At 45.0% G+C, this 25,015-nt stretch overlaps 1 protein-coding gene across 7 annotated transcripts in view; it reads right to left on the reverse strand.

Annotated features, from left to right (window-relative positions):
* Window positions 1-25,015, reverse strand: part of pdzrn3b (PDZ domain containing RING finger 3b) — a 70,133-nt gene that overhangs the window by 17,412 nt on the left and 27,706 nt on the right. The window contains exons 1-2 of one of the 7 annotated variants that reach the window (XM_081718383.1): window positions 24,883-24,961; window positions 17,500-17,886 (exon numbers count right to left, since the gene is read on the reverse strand). The exons of 2 other annotated variants lie outside the window; for them this stretch is intronic. In XM_081718383.1, the coding sequence (XP_081574509.1) occupies window positions 17,500-17,829 (330 nt within the window). In that variant the 5' untranslated portion in view covers window positions 17,830-17,886; window positions 24,883-24,961. Of the gene's footprint in view, window positions 1-738; window positions 1,056-17,499; window positions 17,887-21,155; window positions 21,177-24,882; window positions 24,975-25,015 lie in introns of those variants that run through there. 4 more of the 7 variants (XM_081718381.1, XM_081718385.1, XM_081718386.1 and 1 more) reach the window with 4 other exon arrangements.

Genomic DNA, 25,015 nt, shown 5'->3' on the forward strand with positions numbered 1-25,015 from the left:
GGAGAAAACAAAATATATAAATACCCACAGTATGACAGTATTAGTCTAATAGACACGATAAAAATACTAAACAATAGGAAGAACTTTACATCTACCAAAGTAAACAATAAAAAAAGTGTTTATATGTTTAGTAAAGAAATTTGCTAAATAAGGTTTAGATGTTAACTGTAAATATAGGCAGGAGTCAAACAGAGGTTGCATTGTGAACTGATGGAGCCTGTTACTATGTTAAAAGCTCTTGCGTGCACACACACACATTTTTTTTACTGTGCCTCTGACCCTTTACAGTACCCAGAGTTCTTAAACTCAGTCCTTCTCCCATCTTGGACTTTGATCTGCCTCACCACATATATATGCACATCAGAGGTGTAGCAGGACTTCACAGTCTCATGTAATGTTAACAGTACCTAGAAGTACCTAGGCATTCCCACAGCTTTAGCACACCACCACACTCCATCCAGCACAAGCAGCTACAAACAAATGTCTATTTCAAAGACTTCAGATGCTCCCTTCAGATTTCCACATTTTGACATTTCCATTAGAGATTTTTTTTAAGAACCCAGCATTCATACCAAAGGTTTGCTATAACCACACAAGCGACTGACTGGAACCATACAGCCTGAATTCCCAAACCTGCAAGCTTTCCACTATTCTCTGACTTTCCTTAAACAATACGAGAACTGTGCTGGAACACTGCAGGTGGAAAAATCCAAAGCAAGAATGCCATGAGTTGGTTACCTGACACACTTCATACAGGAGTTTGTATTGCTCTGCTGGCTTCTGTAAAGTACAGAGGCTGCATCCCATGTTGGAGAGATCAGACCATCCAGCGTTCCTTCAGGAAGAGAGTGGGAACTCTGTATGCTCTCACCCTTCTTACTTTCCTCTCTCTTCCTCTCTCACTCTCTCTCTCCCTCACTCTTGAAGAAACGGATTTATCTGAGAAGACTTAAGCATGTTCCGTAGACTCCAACACATCCTGTGAAATTCTGTGTGTGGGAACACATTGAAGCGTGCAAGTGTGGTCCTTTCTCCCCTCCCTCCCTCTCTCTCTCTCTCTCTCTCTCTCTCTGCCTTTTCACAATCTCTCTCCTCTCTCCCTCAATCCTCAGACTGAACAACCTTCCTATACCAGTAACACAATTCGTCTTATAAGCACCCACTCATGCATATTAAGAATGAGCTTATTGAATATGTATAAGGGGGAGGTCCCACATTGCTGTGATGAGTAAAGAGCCTAAGTGCTTTGTGCTGATAAAAATTAATTAATAAGCTCGCCTCCCAACATGCATCCACAAAATGCTGCCATTGTTGAGCCTCTGCAAACAATTATGACTCAGTCTGATGAGGTCAAATAATTATAAAAACCTGAATAGTTTCAGGCTAGTCATTCACAGCATTATAAAAGCACACAATAGACAGAAATCCACATAACAGGCAACCAAATTGTGTTTTGTGTTGAGAAATAATCAAACTCATCAAACGTACACAGACTTGAACAAAGAAAGGCAAATTGGCCCGTGAGGTAAAACAAAGGAGTCAGACCCTGACTTCATGTCCAGCCCTCACTGGTGTGACCTCTAGCAGAAGAGAGGCAGGACAATTCCTGGGGCCAACACCCCTGCCAGTGGCTCCCAGTAAGGGCTTACTCCCACTAATGACTTGGCTCACAGCCACGCGAGCAAATTGACAGACCAAAGTTCTCTCAGTGTCTCATTACCGTGCCGCACAAGGGTCTTGCCAAACGGGCGAGCTAAAACGATGCGGCATTCTCGGCCGCCCCTACGCACGTACAACGCTGGGCATCCATGATTTGCGGCATCACGCTTGCTTGACGAAAGGGCTTCCCACCACAGCCTCCTGGCTGCCCACCACAGTGCCACTCAGCCAACCAAATATAAAGTCCAATTTGGAAGCCGCGGCGCTGAGCCGGACAGCCTTAATTACTGGGCAAGGGATGGAACACACACACACACACACACACGCACGCACGCACGCACGCACGCACGCACACACAACACAACATCTTCAATATGACCACCACCTACATCTGTATCAATGGATCAATCTACTCTGGGCTTGATGTTTCTTGAGCATTTCAAACAAATCACAGCAAAAGAGAAATAAAAAAAACAAAACAAAAAAACCCCCAAAAAAACAACGAACCACTCTTGACCTGCGCTCGGCATTCCATACGTGCCATTTTATTTTCACACGTAGCACGGACAGTGCCAAAGATATCAGTCAGGGTGTGAATTCTTTGCCCTGCTGGATATGCGAGGTTATCGCCTGAGGAAATATTATTTCAGACGCAGAGCTTATATGGCCTCCGCCCTGAATGGCCAGCCAGCCACAGAGGAAGCCAGCCTGGGTCTGTGTCATTCTCATACCTGTCTCCGTTACACAGGTCGGGGTGGGGCCATGGGCCGCGTTTGCCGCTTCTGGTGCCACAACTGGGATTTCCTCAGACCAGATGTTTCCAAATTATGTGCATCAGGTTTAGCTATCCAGATCTCTGTGGTTTCCTGTGTGCGGAGTGATGGGGGTATGTAGAATGGCCAGTGTGCTGTGGCGCTATCCCTTAGACGGGATTGTGCCTACACTCTGCCTTTTATCATCTCTAAGTCGTCGCTTTTCTCACACAGGACCTTTTCAACGCGCATGCCGTTCCTTCACCGCTGAGATCAAAATGAGGATGTCGCAGCATGGTGGAACCAAAGAAAAGAACGTCCGCCGCTTGGATGTAGGGGGATGGTGAGGATTTGAAAGTCTATGTCCTACTTTCTCTTTAGATTTTGGTACCACGGGCAATTTTTTGGTCTTGGTGGGTGTTGCTGGAAGTTGCGTGTGCCTATGTGCCTGTGTGTGTGTGTGTGTGTGTGTGTGTGAGTGTGAGTGTGAGAGAGATAGAGAGAGAGAGAGAGACAGGATTAGCCTATGGCCTCCCTGAGGCTATGATGATCAGAGAGATTTAAAGACTTTCAGCTCATCTCACGGCTAGCAAGGAGATTACAGAGTGACCAGCGCTGACACGGTCTCATCCACTTAGGCTCGCACACATACAGTGCATCCACAGTGCTGCTTGCAGCCAGTTAAGCTGCATGCCTGCTAAGCCCAGAGCAAACGTCTCGTTAAATCAGCACCACATCTGTGTGTACCAGGACATTGAGACGCCACAACAGATGAAGCCACCTGTCAAAGGGCCATTACTGCATTTATAATGCCAGCGAGTTCCCGGCAACCAGCGTGGCTAGGGCACATGGCCTTTTCGGGGATAAGCAGCAATCAAACACCAGCAATCCCTGCATGCTGCAAACCCAACCAATGGCAAAAGCGGTTCATTAGTGGCAGGAGGTCTCCCAGTGGACCAAATAATGCATGATGAGCTGGTGACAAAGGTAAGGATGGGATGGCATCTCAGTAGGGGGGGAGACAGGGACGGGTGGTTTAAAGACCTCATAAGGCAGGATGGTTGGGGAAGCTGCTTTATCTCTGCTTTAATTAGGTGCGTGGAGGCAGTGGTTTGCCCCTTCCTGATCTGGACACCTGCTCCAATGCATCATCCATATTCATAGCCCAGACTTCCTTAAGCCGTGCAGGCACCCCTCTAGACCTGCTTCACTAGTTGTGTCTGCTGTTATTTTAACCGTCACTACAGAGAGATCAGCGAGTCCCAGCCAGATGCTCACTCTCAAATACACACGCACACACCCATGCGCGCTCGCACACACACACACACACACACACACACACACACTCTGTTTCTCGCTGCTTGAATATGATGCACAGAGATTAACTGATTCAACAAATGGAATGTCACAGAAAGATCAACTCAATCTGTTGCAAATATTAACTGGAAACTTTAAGTACAGAACAATGATGTCATTTACTGTCATCAACATCAGCATCATTTATTGTCATCACAGAATTCCTGCTATTGTTTTTATGAAATCTCTTGAGAGAGTGCTAGAGGTTCACCTATATCCAAGTGTCCTTAGCTGCCACTATAAACTTAAGTGCTCTATAACCCAGCTCCTGGAGGGCAGAATGTCTGGGCTTGCTCTCTTTAACACACTGCTGAAAGGATCAGGGTTCAGTCTCCCATTAATAGGGCCATGCCCTCAACATTTCAGCCATACGCCAGAGGAAATGCCATGCTATCTGTCTCTCTGTCGGAAGCCACGGCAAAAGAGACAGAGTGAGAGAGAGAGAGCGAGTGAGCAGAAACACTAGATCATTAACCTGGAGGTGGAGGTTACAATGTGGCCACAGCAGAGAGGGATCAGGCAGCATAGAGCAGAGATGTGTTTATACAGTAATGTGTGGGCCAGACCAGAACATACACTGACAGGATGGCAGTGTGTATTTACCTCTTTGTGAAAAGTACAGACCTAGGTCTCTACTTGTGAGGTTCAGTGTCTGTTTCCCTTTACTTTAGCCAGGATTTGACAGCATTAGCACCAGCATGAAGAACAGCTCCAGGAAACATGGCACCCAAAGAGTTAAAAGACAAGCGAGAGGGAGAAAATAAAAGTGTGCAGTTTTGGACACTTGTGTAAGACACTTGCCAACTTTTGTACATGTCTAGATATGGTCACATTGTTGGATTCAAAATCCAGACCACAACAGAAGAGACAGAAGAGACACAGAGCTAACACCAGAGGCCATGCCATAACAGCACAACATAAAAAGAAAGAACAAAGCCAATGCTACAAGTGTGTGTGTGTGAATGGGATTCTAGATTTTCACTGGACCTACTATTCAAAGGCCAGGATGTCCAGGCTTTCACATATGTGGGATCTCCGACATGTGGGAAGGGCACAAAACATCGTTGAAGCTGCGTTTCCGGAGGAAACCGGACACGCCGACAGACAAACCCATGTTGCCTCAGATGTGAAACTCACACCTCCCCAGTTATCAGTGTTGTGGTTCGAACAGATACCCTGCAGAGGACTGAAAGTGAATGCCTCACTGTGCCAGCTGTCGTGAAGAAAGCTGGCCAATATCTGAGGTCTGTTCACAACCCCCCCCCCCCCCCCCCCCCCCACCGCCATAAATCACTGACAGCACCAGGCTTGTGGATGCAGCCAATATTTTGGATCTTTCAGTGTCCCAATCCCCTCCCAAAATCCCTGTGAACAGGTTTAACAGGTTTGTAATCTCATGAAAAATGAAGAACTGTCAATGAGACGCTGTCAGCAAGGACTATGCTCCATTGGGAAGCCTAGAACGGATTTAAACGTAAATTAACTGGCTGAGGTGATGAGAAAGGTGGGACCTGAGGTGAGGTAAACATATTCTCCCTCGTTTGATGGGCATTCCTAATACGTCTTCAGTCTTTGTCCAGCTTCCAATGAATGCTCAAGCGTTCTGGCCGGTCAGAGCAGCACGGGTACCTATAATAAGGGCTTTAAAACTCAGCCCTAACCTTTGCCACAATGAACCCCTCCCCTTTCCCCTCACTGTAGACAGCCACAATGAGGCGTAATAAAATACTATTTTACAGTTCATTATCCAAAGGCCATGACGGTTCTCTAAGCAGCTAACTCTGGTGGCTTGTCAGCGCAGCTATTAGGTTGGATATTAAGCGTGTTCATATTTCATCCGTCAGCCTTCGGAAGATGGGGAAATGTGGTTTGGTGTGCTGACAAGGAAAGAAGAACGCTGCATGGTGTTTCTCAGGAGGAAGAGGCAGTATAGACTTGACGAAGGAGCGAAGAACAGCCAGTTCTGTGGAGTACGGAATGCCTGCATGGTTGTGAAAGCTTGACACTGCTCTAAGCTTCTATTGCCATGGAAGAACCAATGTGTATTTGAGTTTGTGTAACACATGAAATGCATTCCACACTTAGGTTTACAGTTTGCTAACACCCTTAAAATACCTTTTTTTAAAAATACTCCCTACAACAGCTTCAGATGCTTCAAAACATGTAGCCTACTCTGTGTAATTTTCCCAACACTATGCTGTTAATATTTATCTGCTGCTGTCAAACAAGGTGTCAAGGTTAAGCTTGAATCTTGTCATTATCTGAACAAAGATGAGCTGGATAAATGGAATATTAAGGCCTTTTAGTCCATAGCAAGGCGGTGCCTGACACGGAACACAGATCAGAGATCTGTGCAGACTTGTTAGATCACTCTTACTACAATCCTTAGATAGCTGCTGTGATTATTTATCTACTGGAATAAAAAGATAAAAAATGGGTATGTCGAAATAACACAGATCCACCCCCCCAAAAAATAAACACATAAACGATGCCATGTCTCTTACAGGGTTAATCTCCACCTAGGCCATGTGCTGGTTTCAGTTCTCCACTGATTTCCAGGTTCCAGTCATATTTAATTTTATTAATCATATCAGTAATGACATTTTCTGTACACAGCATACATTTTGAGAACTCACATGATTTTCACAGATTTTGACACTGCTATACTGTTAATTACCATCAGTGGTCCCTCAGTATAAAAAATCTGCCCAGTTTATGCTGTAACACTTTCTGTATCGCCCTCATTCTCTCACGTCCTTTCTTCACATACATGTTCAAGACGAGACAAATCATTAGTGCATTAAATTAATCTGATAGTCAACTAGCACAACTAATTATTTATATCTCCAATTCCCACTAGACATCTTGCCTGGTGATCCACAAAAGATTAGCTTTTAAGCATCTGCCTCTAATCCTTTCAACATATATGGAAAAATGCATGTGTAACAGTTTGCACTCTTGAGCTGTTAAATTTGTCACTCATGCTAGCACTTAGTCAGTGTGCTAATGATTGGATATGCTAACCTCGAAAATGGCTGACAGAACTGGAGGAATAACCAAAGGGAAAAAAAAAAAAGTATCCTATAGAAAAAAAAACCCCAAACAAACCAAAAACCCAAATACATGGATGAATAGATAAATTAATAAAATTCAATTAAACAGCCTCAGAGATGTGCAAAATGTACCATGTGGGAAAATCAGACAAGGCAATTTCTTTTATGAAGCCTCTCAACCCGCGACAAACGGCCTGTCAATACAATGCCTTTTGGGAGCCTTAAAAAAGACATCAGAGCCTTTTTGGTGAAAATAGAGGGGAAAATAGTTTTCCCATTAGCCATTCCCACCATATTCCCTTACACCCTGGGTTATTAACACCACCATAATTCCCCAGTAGCTGTTTCCCCCAACACAGCTTTGGAAAGCCTTCTGTTTGTTTGATGATAATTTCATCCTTTTCTCTCTGGCATAACCCCTCTTACCAGATGGAGAATGGAGGGAGTCTGGGTGTATTATATGTGCTTTTTTTTAAAAGACCCTGGGCCCTATAATTTTCATCCAATTCAAACTTCATTAGTACTGAAGCACTCCTGCTACCATTATTGAGTACAATGGCTGGTGCTCAGTTAAGGAAGACATCACGGGGTCCATTAACTCTGAAGGGGAAGGCCTTCAGCTATCCTTCTCTGGCTGGACAAAGAGATGAGGTAGGACGAGGGGAAGGGGGGGGGGGGGCCTGAAGGAGACGGCTCTTTAGCCAAAACAAACTGGAACAGCTGTGTGTCACATACAAAAAACTTCAGGGTCGACCCATCCGTTGGCAGCACCTTGAGTGCGTCTGTGTAGCGTGTCCACGCTTCAGGTTGAGTTGTGAAGAGTTGTGAAGGCAGTTTGAGAAAGGCATGGGTGCAAACCCGGCTTTAAAATGTGCCTTAGTAGTTCAGCTCTGACGTGACGTCTAAGTTTGGACAAAATCGGAAAACACAGTGCAGGAACACAGCAGTGAGGTCACTGGAGGTCGAGAAGGCATCTCAGGTCGGTGAGGATGTGGAGAGGTGTGAGTGGGTGCTCGACCTCTGCGGTAAGACGCAGATCAAAACATACTCTTCGCTGCTTTTAAAAGCAATATGACTCTGCCTGTCATTGTGTGAGAGAGCGACTTCTAATGAAGACGGGCGGAAAAAGAGGGGAGAACAAAATGAGACAGAGGCGGGGAGTGAGAAGAAGGAGAAAGATGAACATCTGCAGCAAACTGCAGCGACCTTGGCACAACACCTCAAAGCATCAATGACCTCCTTAAAAAAATTCACTTCAATTTATGACAAACCCCCACAGGCAAATCTTTCCTCCTGCTCTCAGCTGAACTCCTCTGTATACTGATATATTAATCACTCCCTTTCTCTTTGGGTTTCGCCTCCTCTAATGGAGTCATAGCCACTGGAGCGCATCCTTTCTTCTTCTCACTCTCTCCTCGTGACATGTTTTCAATTACGATCGCCAGCACACACAAAGGCAACCTGTGCGCCAATTCAAAAAGGACACAAAAGGGCCAGGGGAGGGGCGACCCCTCCCATTGTCATGGCGACGGGTGAGTGACAGTGGCCGTTGTGCCACTGGCTCCTGGACCCCAGAGCAGTGAGCACTTACTTTGTACCTGTCACTCAAAGGGGACGTTGTGCACCCTTTGGAGGTGTGTGTGTGTGTGTAAGAGAGATGAGCTGGGGTGAAAGGGCCTTCAACCATGGCCTCCACCCAGCAGGACATGCAACCTGAAAAACGACCCTCAGAAAGAGACACTTTGCAGATGGTCTTACCTCTTCTCCACTACACTATAACCAAAGCCACTTTATGCACTTTTTAACTAAACTGGCAGCTGTTTAAACCCTATTAAAACGTGCAGGCAGCTAATAAATGACAAAACAATTACACACAGTTCCCATACAAAACAAAGTTGAGAACTACAGTATTTTCTTGGAGTACTTTACAGCATGGACTTTTCATTTCTGTATTACACAGGAAATTTTATTTTGCATATTTTAAATTTTAAACTGTCACAACACTGCAAAACCAACCTAACCAAAACGCAACAACTTCACACCTTCCGGACAAATGACCGCTGTCAGTTTCTGACCTGGCTTACGAGGGCTGTTATCTGCTCTTGTACCCATACAGAACTTGGTGATATGGATTTGCAGCACAGTAGTGGTGAAGAGAATATGACTGTGAAGCTAGCCCTCAGCAGAAGAATATGTCAGGCCACAGGGAATAAGAAGGGGAGAACAACTGTCAATACGAGTGCATGGTTTCGAGTGTCATCTATCCCACGATCAGTCGAGCAAAGCAGGAGAGGGCACACGACATTGTTACTATTGTGGTCTCTGTTGTTGACCAGAGGAGGACAGGCCCTCCCTTTGAGTTCTGGTTCCTCTCAAGGTTTCTTCCTCATGCTCTAGGGTGTTTTTCCTTGTCACGGTCACTCTTGGCTTGCTCACTGGGGGCTTGGACTCTGACATTTGTAAAGCGGCTTTGTGACAACATCTGTTACAAAAAAAGGAGCTATATAAATAAATTTGACTTGACTTGACAATAGCGCCACAGTCGCAAACAAGAGGTGGCGATGCTTGACTTTGGGCCATTACAGCAATGGCCAATTTGGATAGTGGATTGTATTGCTTGTCATATGTTGTTAGGATCAGCACAGTTAAGTATTTGGACAGCGGTTTTTGCAACACTGCATCTGAAATTGAATAATGTATGAATTTCATGTACACAGTACAACGTTAAATGTGATGGTATTTACATTTAATTGACTGAACCATATCAAAGTTACACAACTTTTGTAACTCTCCCCTTCTGGGGAGACCAAAAGTAGTCAAACAACTGAACACAGTCTTAAATAAAACCTCCATGTTTAGTACCTCCATGTTTAGTTGCAAATCCTGCACACATTACACCCTCGGACCAGGCCTGGCTATACAGTCATTATTTAATTTAAAATTCAAAGTGATGGAGCACAGAGGCAAAATACCAGGAGCTGTGTTTCAGCTCAACCATAGCAGGTACAGTTTATTTTGTGCGGATTATAAGTAGAAAATGCAGTCGTCTTCCTCTTGAAGAGGGAAGAAAACTATGTTTTGTCTCTCTCTCTCTGTGTGTGTGTGTGTGTGTGTGTGTGTGTATATAGTGTGTATAGTGCTCAGAGCTAGGGCCACAGGATGTGATGGATGTACATTACTCCAAACTCCTTGTGTTTTGATACTCTGTCACACTTCACCACACACCAGCCCATAATGAGGCAAACAGGTGGGTGGAGTTTTCGCAACACACACACACACACACACTCACACACAGAAATACAAGCAGGCCATGGTGACCACGAGGACCATGAGTCAGATAAAAGCTCACTGAAAATGGCAAGGAAATAAATGTTAAAGCAAGGAAAGAAAGGCTCAAATCCATCATGGCAGTGGTGGAGTGCCCCAGGGCTCAGACCTCGGCCCTCTATAGTTTGAACACATGAACAAACAAGGAAAATGCGACCGCCATCCGCCAGAATCAGCATCTTACTTTAAGTTGGAACCAGGGCAGTTGCCAAGGAAACGTGTGCTGTTAATGTCTGTTGCTATGGCATCCCATTACTTAAAAGTGCTCAAGCGCTGCCGGTGGAAGGACTGCATTTCCCCTGAAAGTATAAGGCTGTTAATCTGGAATGGAGAGATGAGGACCGGTTCATCAGGCACAGCGCAGCATCAGGCACAAAAATGACAGCGCTGGTTAAAGTGTATCTGCATGACTTGCTTACGAGAAGAACTGGCAAGCAGGTGGACAAAAATAAGTGCCCACCCCTTAGGGAGGAGCTTCAGTCTTATGAGGGTTAAAACTGAGACTACAAACAACTTTCTTCCCTAATGTCATGAACAATTAATGCACATAAATGTTTTTATATAGTACTGCCACCTTGTTTTAATCATGTAACTGTTAGTAATCTATCCATTACATAAAATTATTCAAACGTCCTTTATATAGATTTCCCCCCCTTCTGTGTGCATCTCTAAATGCAGCTTTTTATACGATGACCCAGATATTAATACAATTTAAAAAATACTACACAAAAAGCTGTATCCCTTCTTTCCTTGGTGGAACATGGCAGTTGTCACATTCAGCACGCCTGAACTTACAGAAACCCAAACTGCTGTGATGGCTTGGCTGGTAAGGTGTGAAACTGTGAAATTAGAGATGAACACACCTCACACACACACACACACACACACACACACACACACACACACACACACACTTATGCCCCTTTCCTTCACTACAAACATTTTTATTTAGCTCCATCTTTCATGTTTATTACAATTTTTGATGAACTGGACATGGTTTTCACTTTCGGTACAACTTGTATTTCTTGTAGTCTTTTGTAGTCGATTATTATTATTTGTAGTCAATTAAAATACAGCACAGAAACGCAAACAAGCATTACACTGGTAGGAAATTACCTACTCAATCCACTGAACTGCAAACAAGGTCCATAACCATAATACAACAAATAGATTTCTGCAGAATGATCTTTAGTCTCCACTGCATTATACAAGACAGCCTAAATGACTCCTTCAGAGAGAGAGGGAGAGTGTGTGTTCTCAGCTGAAGTGGTGATTTTGTTAGCTGCCTGTAATGAGATTATGGCTGGGGGTGAAGACTAGGCAGATAGAACAGGGAATGAGGTAAGGTACATTCAAGCTATTGGCAACCACCTAGAGATCAGAAGCTTGGAGGAACTGTGCACTTACGTATTACCACTACACTGTGTCACAAATTTCAAGAGCCCGCCATGGCTTGTACTGGTGACCATGTACTTCAAAACATGGTTCCTGTCAACATTCCTCATGTAATTCTTCAGTGGTCCACATGATAGCATCTTAGAACTGTTTCGCTGATGTTCCAGTTTCAATTTCCTTGCTTATAAGTTAAACATTGTACACTTAATAAAACATAACTGTATTTAAATGCATTTGAACTGTAATTAATAAAAACTGCTGCAAAAATACATAGAAACAGCATAGTCGTCATGTGATACAGCAGTGGGCATATCGAGAGAAAAAAGTCCTGTCTTTTTGTTTGAGTATACATTTGAGTATAAGCGCTGCTGTTGGCGCTTGTAGGCTATAATGAATCTCTTAGGTTATATCTCCCCCTACAGCCAGAAAGCGGTGCGGCACTTTAACTTTGATCGCGAGATCCACACACACACACACACACACACACACACACACACACACACACACACACACACACACACACACACACAAACAGACACACACAAACAGCACTTTAGGTACACCAACCGCTTTGTAACAAACTCCACTTTATTAGCGATTCCCGATGTACAGTTCAGGTTAGCCCTCCTCTGGTCGTTTAGCAGTGGTTTTTGGTCACATGACTACCGTTGCCAGTTTGTTCAGTGGCAGGCCGACCTCAAACCAGCAGTCACAATGGAATGTGTGAAAACCAAATACTGTCGTGCTTGACAAACTTAACGCCCACAACCATGTCAGTGTTAATGCTATTTTAAGTTCCGTCACCCAGATATTATGCATATTCTCTCCAATATAATAATTTTGTATTTTTTTATTGTAAAGCAAAATAATGAATTTTAAAATCATTTTGAATATATTTATTTAACTGAATGTTTTGACTGAATATCACTTTTTGCAAACAAGGTATGCGTCACCTTAGCATCACCTTTTTGTTTCGGTTAGGAAATACTCACAAATACTTCAATTGTGTTTGCTGTGTGTGTTTGGGGGAAGGTGTTATTAGGTGGTGCGGAGATGCAGAGGTGACAACCTGTAAGATTTTGGGTCAAATTGAGAATCTGTGAAACAGTGGCCTAATCCCAGAAAAGAGAGAGAGAGCAACAGAGAATGAAAGTGAGAGAGAGTAGGTCTACTGTTTACTTGCTACATTCTACAGCACCCCATAAATCTCCCTTGTACTCCTCTCTGCACACACAAACCCACACACCCACCTACCCTCAGCTGTTGCCTCCCTGCTCCTGTTCCTTCTCTGATGCCTTTTTGTCGCTTCTTTCCCCGAGATCTGTCTGCTCAGTGTACATTTCCTCTCCCCTCTCCCACACTCTTCCTCTCACTTCCTTTCTCCTCCCTCTCTCTCTCTCTTTATCACACACATTTTTGAGTCCATCTGCACATACAGGTACTAACTATGTGTGTAGGCTCTGCATACTCCAAACCTTGTGTGACTCAGCGTGTGTCCAGGGGAGAAACAAACCCACCCCCAAATTCCCTTTGCTCTAAAGTCTTCCATTTCTTTCTGTCCCTGATCACCTCTCTCTCTCTCCCCATCTCCCCCAGAAAAAAAACATTAATAACAGGCTGACTCGTTTGGTGGGAGTGGGAGGGAGTGTGTACCTGTGGTGTGTGTGTGGGGGCAGGTTGTCCTACTTGGGTCCAAGTAGGCTCCTGCCTATAACACACATTTTCCTTAAAACTGAAACAGCTGACCTCACACACTGCACAGGAGAAGGTTTGGAGCCAAAATCTCTAGCTAACCAGACAGAGGCATGTAACTTTACCAATACATCTCTTTAAGTAGGACTTTACTAAAAATTCTCCCATTGCTACTAACTGCCCATTTAACCATTTTTGGAAAAGAGAGTCCTTTCAAATTAAAGTCTTTTGATGCAGAAAAACTACAGCAGGTTTGCTGCATTGCTTCCAAGCTATTCCAACAGTAGCAGGTTTGAGTGCAGACTGTTCTCACATGCAACATGTATAGATGCCTGAGGGAACCATGCACCTGTTCAAATGGGCCAAATCTATGCAGAAGAAAGAAACACTTCCATCTCTACACGTGTCTTGCACACCAATCATTCTTTGGCCTTTTCTTACCAGCTTTTCACAGTCCAAGAGCTTGGCACTGAAGTGAAGGAATGCACACCTTGTGGTGGAAAAACCACTGAATCCTCCATGACTCGTTTCTTTGAGCTAAACAGACCAAGTACTTGGCTTGGCTAAGGCTTGGTTAAAGGGAAAAGGCAAAGTGTAAACTACACCATTCAGGTCGTAGGGATGCAACAGGCACAATATGAATTTGATTAGAACAAAAGATTGTAAAAGAATGAATAATACTTTCATCTTAAAATCTGTATAAGAACTTTCGTAGTCAGTCCACAGCACTTGCAGTAGCAGATACACACACGCATGCACAGACACACAAACGCACATACTGACACACACACACACACACACACACACACACACACACACCAGCTGAGGTGAGAAATGTATGAAGATCTGAAGGAGACAATAGATGATGGACAATAGAAAATAAGCTTCCTCTTGCGTCAATGTATACCACCTTTTCACCTGCCTAACTTGAACCAGGATCTCCTAGAGCCGCCATACCTGATCCTGGGCTTGCCTTACTCGAACATGGACTACCTAGCCACTTGACTTATCACTAAATTGCTGTTTTTGTTAGTATTCTTTTGTGTACCCAGTACTGTCCAGTCATATGTTCCCTTTTTGAGTCTGGCGTCCCAAGGGTGTTTCTTCAAGGATTTCAGGGAGTTCCTCTTTACCACCACTGCCTCTGGCATGCTCGTTACACATCCAGGCCTGCCTCCTGTAAATCCGCTTTGAGAAAATGACTACTATGAAAAGCTGTAGAAAAATACAATTTTACTGATAATTTGATAAGCGTTTTAGATTTTTATTTTTAACTATAACTGCTGTTTGGAACAGACAAAAGAAAGTCACAAAAAGGTTTTGTGTTTTGAAACATAGCATAAAACATAGCCTACACACAGCTTTAATCACTTATCTCGGGTGGCAAACCTGGTGTTTAACTGACACGTTCCGACCTGCAAGATTCAGCTTTAGACAGACAGACTGCACTTTCACAAAAACATCCTCAACGCAGAGGCTAAAGAAGCACGATGTAACCATTTAAAATAACAAAGGAGTTAAAAAACGGTCAACACCGTTTCAGGAGCTGCCGGAGCTGGTTTTCTAGGACTGGTTGGTCCACTGGGGGGTGCTCCTCTCCTCTGTTCCTTTTACTCTGCCTCCCCCCCAATCCTTCACCAGTTGAATCCAAATGGTTTCTGGACAGAATTTGAGCGGGGCGGCGAAAGAGCTGAAATTCTCTCACCCTCTTATAAAACAAGGCACACTGGTGCATTGACCTGTTATAATGCTTCCCGGCTTCTGTACCGGCTAAAAACATTTTTCAGCGACTATGCAACTATTTTACGATGACCCCACAATGTGTGGAAATCGACTCTGTTTAAAATAAAACTAAATAACTTTTTCAACCTGCGGTATTGACACAGCCAAAATGAAAGCGCAAATGGATCATACCAATGCACAAGGCTTTTGAGGTCAGATGACTCCAGGGTTGGATTCCCACAAGCAGACATGGGTTCATGCGTTTTACTGGTCTTAACGCCACCACAGATTATACAGTTCACGGGTGGGAAAACATAAACAAATAATGCTCAACTTTCAATCCAAGTTACCCAAATGTGGCAAGTAAGTAAGTTCAGTGATTAAACACAACAGGGAGAGAGCGAAACAGAAAAAGAAGCATTAAAGCACTGAAGGTTAAAAGCACATCATCTGCTGTGTTTGGTTTAAAGAGGTCAATACACTTTCACTCATGTCTCCATTAAGCTCCAGATCAGAGGCACTCCATCAAACATAGCACTACATCACATACACTGTAGTGGGATTCATATTGTGTGTGTGTGTGTGTGTGTGTGTGTGTGTCAGTGTGCGAATGTGCTCAGAAGCTGGATGCCTCCACTTCTACACATTCCAGTTTACATAAACATTTTTCCTCTCTGCAGTATGCCACAGACACGTCTGACTGGGAATATGAGGTGAGGGTGTGTGTGTGTTTGTGCGCGTATGTGTATATGCGTCTACGAGCTTGACCGTGTCCACACACTGTGTGTGTGTGTGTGTCTGCCCTGACTACATGCCCTCACAAGTGGCCATCTCCGATGAAAGCGGAAGGACGTACATGCTAGTTGGCCTTACGCTGAGCATGGCACCAGGACCGGCGGTACTGACCCACATGCCATGAGGCTTGGCACCAGGCTGGTGGTCCAAAGTAAGTGGTCCTACATGGGATGGGCTTCCAGGTACTGCTACAGTTGGCCATGCTCACAACTGGGGCTGTCTGCCCTTTGACCCCTAACCTCTGGAGAAGGCCCAGGCCCAAAGCTTTGCATGGAGGGGTCACACTGCAAGCTCTGTGGATGAAGTGCAGATACGTGACAAGACTTTCGTGTCAAGTGTCAGTGCTGAATGGACAATCTTTGCGTTTACATTTTCACAAAATAAGATACAAGATATATATCAAACCCACAACCTCTGTGTTGCCAGCATCTGGGTCTAGCTGCTCTACCAGGTGAGCTACGGGAGCACAGAAGCTTTGCTGAGACCTTGATCGAGTGACCTTGCCTGTCTGCCTGAGTTGCCTCAACACTGCTGGAAAACCAGCATGCTCGACTTACGGTGTATTCCGAAGCTTCCATACGCTTCCAGGCTGGCGATGGCATATCCAGCGTGGCTAGCTGTATGGCCTGGCTTTGGACTTGAGGTTACACTTTAACTCAGGATAACAGCTTCCCCACCAGTGACGCCTCTGATGTTAACCTTTTCACATGGCGATGGCGGTTAATGATATACGACACTCGTGAAACAAGCTTCAAGTTAAAATGCTATACTTCTCACCCTGCTTCCACAGTCCCATCCTCAAAAGAAGGTACCCAAGCAGAGGAATGAAAGCCTAACGCCATAATGGGCCGCAATTTACTGTAAGAAAATACATGCTTTAGAAAAAAAGGAGTTAAGGTAGACATAATCGCCCACTGCCACTGGAAATGTCTAAAATTACGGCTCTTTGTGTGAACATCTATTTTGGTAAACACAGGCTTGAAGAACTCAAAGCGAACACTTCAGGAAAGGGGCAAATGTCTGCTTCCAAAGCAAATATGCACTTGTCAGTGAGTGCTTACCTTGCCAGGAGACAGCTACTGAATTTAAAAGTCCGCTGACTCCCTGTGACCGGAGGCACCTGTGGGCTTGTTGCTGGCCCGATTTGGCTCGTTAACCATGAAAGCATGAGAGCGTGATGAGCAGGGGGAACCGAGCCCCACAGCTCAGCCTGTCACAGCTTACACCATTGCTTTGAGCCATAAAAAATGCTATTGTTGCTAACGGATTAAAAACCGATGTGGAGAGGTTAGCGTGGGCTCATTAGAGTCAAGTTAACCGCCATATAGATTTACCGTCAGCAACGTTTTATCATCGCTTACTGTAAGATAATAATGATCAATGCACCACTGATCAGGATTTTGTTTTTATGTGTCGGTTCAGTAATACAGCGGTTCAAAGTTGCAACTGTTCTGTGGTGGTGATGAGGTTAATAGGAAAGAATGTAATGTTACATGAGGCATAAAACATGTCTGCTGCTTGAGGATCATACCATAATTAAACAGAAATACCCTACCTTGTCATACCTTAAGGAAATATCATAATGCTGTTAACTTAATATTTCTTTTGCAAATAAGGGACAGGGCAAAGAGAGATCTTTTTATTTAAATTTACCAATGAATGCATTATGTAAGTGCTATTGTAATTTGACTACATACCCCTGGGTCTCTCTGCATGTAATTAAAAAAGATGGATTAATCCCTGTTTACCTGCAGATTAGAGCCTCCCTCAAGCCAGGAGTGTGGAGGGATAAGGGGGGGGGGGGGGGATGGGCGTGGGGTGAACGTCAGATTAGCGCTAATCTCCCGGCTAATCAAAGAAGGTGTGTGCGCCGGGGCCCTGCGTGGCCTTTGAAGACGGCTCAGAGGGGAGGAATAAAAGACGCCCTCGGCCCCCTCCACCAAGCAGGAGGTCTCTGGGGGCGGCAGCCACAGTCTCACCCCCTGAAGTCTCACCTCGTCCCTCCAGCCCTCCTGTCCCCATTCCCAACATTCCCTTTCTGCAGTAATGGAATAAAAGTCATAGCTGAGTCCTGGCATCAGTTTGCTGGGGCAGCAGGTGGTGGTGGTGGTGTTAGGGGCTTGGTTCTGCAGAGTCTGGGGAACAAGAAGGTGTCTGTTACCTCATGAAAGCCTCACTTGGATGAGATCCAGGTCATTTTATAAGGTCAAGGAAAGTGATAGATAGATAGAGAGAGAGACACAGAGAGAGAGAGAGAGAGAGAGAGAGAGAGAGAGAGAGAGAGAGAGTGGAAAAGGCAGAGAGAGTGCAGGTAAAAATAACAAAGAAAAAAGAGATAAATGAAGGCAGTAAGTCAGAGCGGCACGGCTTGTGTATACATCACTATGGAGACATGTGGGCTCTATTTCACGGCTGTGCTACAGGCTGAGGGCCGGAATGTCGAAGCGGCAGTGAGTCCACTCGGGATCCACCTCATAACGGCAGCCACTCCATCTGAAATGCGACCTCGCCGGTGTCCCATCAACCTACTGGCCCAGAGTGCTGGCCCCTGTGACTGGGCACTCCACCTCTGAGGCAGCAGCTGGGCTCTGAGAGCGTGGCTAACACATCCGTCTGGGCAGAACTGCTGAACCACTCAGCTGTCTCCTCTGCTCTCCAACGTTTTTCTCTTTTTTTGTGCCTTTCTGAGTTGGACGTTTTGACATTTCTCCTGTCTCCACTTATCGCACCCCAACTGTTCCACAACAGATGTCCATGTCTAATGAACTTTTTTTTTTTTTTGGTGAATTTAAAAACATTAAAAAAAAAAAGCCCAATGGAAACAACCATCACGGCTGACGCACAGGGCTACATCTGCCGGTATGTGACTCAGAACTAGCAGTTATCCACTTCTTAAATCTCCTTTCTATCCTTCTACCCCAGCCCCTCCACTCCCATGGGAAACACCCTGCCCGTGTGTCAGACTCCCAACCCCCCAGAGATCGGCCCCCATGAAGTGACTCCCCACGGCGTACAGCATGGAGAAATACACATCACAGCACAGCCAAAGACATCAACAGTCGCAGCTGGCTTGTTCTATTCCATCGGCACTTTTTTGGGGGGTTACCCTTCTTCCCTCTGGTTTGGTTCAGTCTCTGGTTCATATACTCCACTCTGCAGTAAGATTGCTGTCTTTGTACCAGAAATAGAACCGGTCAGAGGTTTTGGGAGGCCGGTTCATGGAAATCAAAAGTGCTAGTCTGTGCAGAGTCTGGTGAAAAAAACATGACCCGCTAACCAGCAGACGTAAGTGTGCTGTCAGTCAGAGGTGAAAACGACTGCGAATGCAGGAAGGGCCAGTTACACGTAAAAGGGTAAAAAATATTGCTGGTTTGAGAGATATACACTTGGATGACATGACCCTTGGACTGCACCAATCTTTCTTGTGAAAATATGGAACAAAAATCACTGGGAGTGGAAGAAACAGAGAGAAAAGTAGGGGAGAGAGGGAGGGAGAAAGAGAGGGAGAGGGAGCAAGTGGGAGAGAGAGAATAGTTTTGGCTAAAGTGTAGCCCATCAGGGCAGCAGATGGCATTGGCTAGAGGGAGTTAATTATCTACTATCTGCATCACTTGGCATATTACCCACCTCTTTCTCACTACTGCACAAACACAAACAAACACACACACACACACACACACACACAAACAAACACACCCCTTTCCCCCCACTGACTCACCGTTCAGCTCAAACTTAAAAATTCAGTCTTCCCATTCTAATACTTTGCACAGCCGTGTTCCCACCTTAATAAACCCACACCACTCGACAGACCTACTTCTCTTTTTCCTAAGCCTAGACGCCATATCCAGGAAACCGAATGGCCATGAAGAGCAAGCTTGGGCTGATGTGCACGCCCGCTATGGCTTTACCCATCTTCCACTGGCTCACAAACCAACATGCCCGGACGTGCCCGTGTGTTAAATTGCATCCAGAGCGCTCTGCTGGCACTTCTTTTCCTGCATCAGCCATTCACCCATCGCCTCCCCCCCCGCCCATTTTACCCAGAATTCCTGCCACCACAGGATGGCAAGACTCCCGTAAACACAACTAGGGCGGGTGAAGTCTCATAAATGCAGTTATCCAGGATAACGTTGGTGAATCTCTATGTGTCGAGTTAAACAAATTGGTCTGCAAATGTTTCGAAACAGCACAAGGGTATATTTTGCTTTTTTGCAAAGGAAAAAAAAACCTGACTGCTGATTTGTGGTAATAGCCTTTGCTGATGTAGGAACTTCCTACAGAGTCAAGCTGTTAGGTGGGTTTGAGTGGTGGCGTCACTTCCAGTGTTGGCGGTCGCAAGACTTTTTTACATGATTTGGGCGAGGTGCTTGTAGGTTTGGACGCCAAGCAAAGCTGAATGCACATCTACCTGCGATGTCACTGGACCCATGGGTTGATGCGTCATGTCCTCAATAAACATGAGAATGGCACTTCTAATTCTGGCGGAGAAGTCTTTCGCTCTCTGGTGCAGCTGGCCTATTCTCAGCAACCCACATTGAACACTGCCATGAGGACACACAGCAATCTTAAAAGAACAGCCCATGTGAACACTGCCCTAAAGGACACAGAGCAAGAGGCTCCTCCAGAGAGAGGCTCTGTGTTTTTGCTTTGCCCCGCTCTCCCTCTCTGCCGGTCTCTTATGTCTTCCTTTCATTCCGAATTAAGCATGTCTTCCTAGGTACTGTCCGGGGACAATTAGGTAAGAGTGTGTGTGTGTGCGGGGGGGGGGGCTGTGGTTCAGCAAATGCACGAGCCATGGAGAAGGGTTCCCTTGCTGAGGTTAAGTGCTTTCCACAAAAGCCCTCGTGACCCCAGTGGCCAAGGGACTTTCAGTGCGAAACGCCTCTCGGTCTGGCCTGAGCTGCCATAAGGCCCTCCTGCCCAGACACCATCCCCTCCGTTCAGAGCACGAAGGTGCTCCCTCACTCCTACCTGCTCGCAATCCGACACTCTCAGCAGACGCCGAGTATTCCCCTGATGCGCTACCTCGGCACTATCGCTCTGACAGTAATTACAAGCACTCCTGGGAAGCTGCTCTTTAGCTAGGGATTATGCAAACGAAACGGTTTGTGCTCATTACTGCTGAGCTGGTGGCAGCCGAGGTGGAGTGAGGGGTGTCGTGGTGGGGTGTGGGTAGGCAGATCCAGAGAGAGCAGATAAAGTTGACTCACACCTACAGTCAAGAGCTTTGTTTGACTGACAGTGGGATTACACTAAGGCCGTGTGCGAGTGTTCCAATCCACATGCACGCACACGCGCGTGCTTTTACAGAAGCAGGTTTCTCACAGCTTGTCAAAATATTATCCAGAGGATATTAGATGCACTTGGATGAGTTGCAGTTGACACAATTCTTAAAGCTACTTACACAGGCGATCACACATTGTGCGGATGAGGAAATTCGAATCTTACCTGCGAAAAACAAGAGGATGGAGAGAGAGAGAGAGAGAGAGAGAGACAGAGAGAGCGCATGAGCATTAGTATACAGGACACAGTTCTATGTGACATTTAAGGCTTAGACATAATATTGCACTAGTGATATTTACTTAATGCAGAACAGTCATTTGTCACTGGTGTTCAAAAAAACATTGCTTTTCACTGTTATTTTGAGGCATCCATACCCAAACCATGTTTTATAAAAAACATATCAAATGGATATGTTTTAGGAACAAAATACAGGAAACAGAATGATCTGCCTTAAAAAATCTTATTTAATGTCAATATATTTCCTGAATAATCCCTCATGCCAACTGGTCAGTCATCATATGCAAGAAAATGTGCTGTGTGAGGAAGAATGTTAGAATGATAGGCTGTGTACTAGATATGGAGGCAGGCCCTTAATACTGGCAAGGTGGAATTGCAACAGGCTGGGTGAGCAAAAAGGCCTTCACCTTATTTGGTGTGCTGACTGGATGTGTTTAATGTAAGAGGCTTTCATACACACACACACACACACACACACACACACACACACACACACACACACCTTTGCTTGCTCTCATATTCCACACACTCAAACATGGCAGTGGTGTTTGAAAATTGTGTTATTCCCTCCTGCCTCAAAAACAGGACATGCTAGGCAGTGTGTCTCCGCGTCCTTCAGCCTAGAATGCTCAGATCTGTCTGGGCGGCTGAGCTATGGCACTCAGAAAAGGGTGAGTGTATGCATGTATGTAATTGTTTTTTTCATCAGAGCAACTGGGCAAAGATGAAACTACCCAGAGCTCTAGTTTTCTAACCCATCTATCTCCCTCTCTGCATCTCTTAAAGAAACACTGACCAAAACAACTTTTTCTTCTTAACCAATAACGTAAAAATTGATGGGAAGCACCACTGTGCTATAGGACCCCTTTTGTATTTTTTCCGTAGTATCGCCACCTTGTGGTGAATCTACTGCTTGCTAACCATACATGTGTGAGTGAATGAGTCAGTTACAATCCAGTTCCATGAGGTGTTTCGCTTCTATTAAAAGCCACTACACTGTACTACGCAAACGCCACCATGCTAATCGGTGGATACTACCTGCCATTCACCGTTAGCAGTGTAAGTATTTGTGGTCGGCCTGTTTACGGTTCAGCTTTCTTTTATTTCCTCCGCCTCTCCTTCCCGCTGGGTCTGCAGCAAAACGCCCCGTCCAAGAAACGCAGACGCCGACGACAGACGAGCCGGAAAATCCGGCGCTCCGTCTCATCCTACAGCCATACGGGTGAGCAGTGAGCGAAATTGAGACACGAGTCAGTGGCGTGCCCGCCTCTGTCCACAGGGTTAAATTTAGCCCCGATCACCGCTATCTCGGGGCCGAGCACGGCACCCAACCATCAAGAACAGCATTATCATTCCTTAGCCTTTTCGCCGCAAAACATGCTACCGGGCCAAGAGCGCAACTCTCGGACTAACCCACCCAGGTTTAAACATAAAGCGGTCCGGCCTCCAAAGTGAATGAGTCACCGACGCCAAGGAAACCCGACATGTAATCTAGCGGCCTCGGCGACTGGGCGAATAGAGCAATTTTTAAAATTGTGTACTCAGCGTGTTCGGAAGCAGAATCCTAAACAGCACATTGCACATCAAACACATTTCATCAGCGTGATATCAAAAGCTATTTCTCATTGCCCCCAAACATCTCTTGTGTACCGCTACTCAGAGTAGCCTGAAGTTAGAAAAATAAACCAGAGAAGGCTTCTGCCCCCTATCAAAGTTCACAGACCAAAATGTTTGGCTAGTAGCTATTATCCTTTTCCCAGGGCACTGGACTGCTGTCAGTGTTGTACTATCTTTGCTGTAATTGCTGCTTATTATACAGTCCAGATAAATCCGAGTGGTGTAGTGAGGCCGCTTAACGCATACACATTTGGACGCGATTTTAGCTTATCTAACCTACGCCGTTTGTACAGAAGTGTAACAGACGCCCTGGTTCTAGCCTAGCCTTAACAGGCTGGGTGGAGTCATTGCAGCTGCTTCTCTATGGCCACAAAGGAGAGCTTTTAATTGGTACTGAACACAAGGACAGAGACTTTCAGTGCCGTGGTGACGCTGCATGTGTGTTCATGGCATGTACTAATCCTCCCTTCAGCGAAACAAAAATGGCACCAGCTTGAAACAATACGTGCCAGCGACCGCAATTTTTAAAATAACAACCGGTCTGTAATAATTAGTAAGCGCTAGCAATTGCAAAATGAGAGCCACTTAAGTCATGCCGTCCAAAAACATGCCCAAAGATTGATATCTCTCTCTCTCTCTCTCTCTGCAATAGGTCATCCGACTGCTATCCAAGTCTGCCATAGTGGTGGGTTGGCTGAGGTGCATTTTACAAGCCCTGCTCTATTTATAAACAGCTGTACTTGTGTGATAACTCAAGCAGGGGGCTCAGCAGATGCTGTGATGCAATGTTAGACCCAGTGACCAGCCCCGCGCCCTTCCTCCCCCTACACCAAGCCCAGGGCCCGGACAACAATGGCAAATGGCAAACCAAGCACAAGGCAGTGGGATCATTTTTCGATTGGTTTATGTGAAGCCTGGGTAGTCATATGGAGTTCATTTAAGCATTGCTGTAGGTAAGTAAGTGGGTGTGTGGGTGGGGGTCTAAAGAGTCAGTCAAAGGCCAACAGAATCAAAACTCCAATCCAAATTGTAGACTGGGGAGTCTGATTAAATGACTGTGGTGCAGTGAAAGGCGGATTCTTTAAGAGGGTGTAAGGCTCTTTGATACAGTAATAAGTGATTAATAAGTAAATGCAGCCCAGTGGTCAAGCTCTTCTTTGTCTTTTAAATATGGGACTGTTTAACTTTCTTGATGAGCTCAGTCTGTTAGTTCCAAAGCTACCACCTCCCCTTGAGAAATACACACACACACACACACACACACACACACACACACACACACACACACACACACACACACACACACACACACCACACACACACTCACTCACTCACACACACACTCACTCACTCACTCACATACACACACACACACACACACACTCACTCTCTCTGTCTCCCTCCCAAGTCACTGACTGGCCACTAGACAGAGCCCTTTTTAAACTGCCTTTCCAAATACAAAGATAGTCATTTTGCCACTCCAGAGGATAATGTGTAAGAGCGTGATTCTGGATATGTCAACACTGAACACAACCTGGCTGACCAAAACTTACGCCTGGCAGACAACAGCACTGGCTGTAAAATCACGTCTGCTTGGCTTCAGTTCTTATATTTGTAATTTAATATATTTATGAAGTTATTTATATCTGCAATTCAACCAGAGCTGTTTTTACACAGAAACATTTCTATTGCAAGAAGTGAAAACATCTTGAAAATAGGTGAGGTTCCTAATATTTCTCTTTATGAGATTAGTACAGAACTAAGATTACTAAACACATTCAATATGTTACCATAAAAAACTATAAGACATACAAATTGTAAGCAGTCATATAAAAATGTAATGCTACAAAGCAAAATTTTCATTCATTATTGATCAAATAATATATTTAAAATGTTCATTTATTGAGCTATGTGACTGGGTATCTGATTAATGTTAAAAGGGATGGAAAATGTGTCTACCTAGGGTGTCCTGGAACCAACTTAACAGTTCTCACCTCAACACTTCACATATCTTTATCAGTCCCCCATGTCATTTGTGTACTGTCAGTCTGTACGCCAGCAGCCCAGGGGATCAGGTCTTGGATACTGTTTTTCACTTAAACAGATGAGAAAAAGGAAAGTGGAGAC

The sequence above is a fragment of the Electrophorus electricus genome, chromosome 7 (genome assembly GCF_041902795.1).
Source record: "Electrophorus electricus isolate QZ-2024a chromosome 7, ASM4190279v1, whole genome shotgun sequence".
NCBI lineage: Eukaryota > Metazoa > Chordata > Actinopteri > Gymnotiformes > Gymnotidae > Electrophorus > Electrophorus electricus.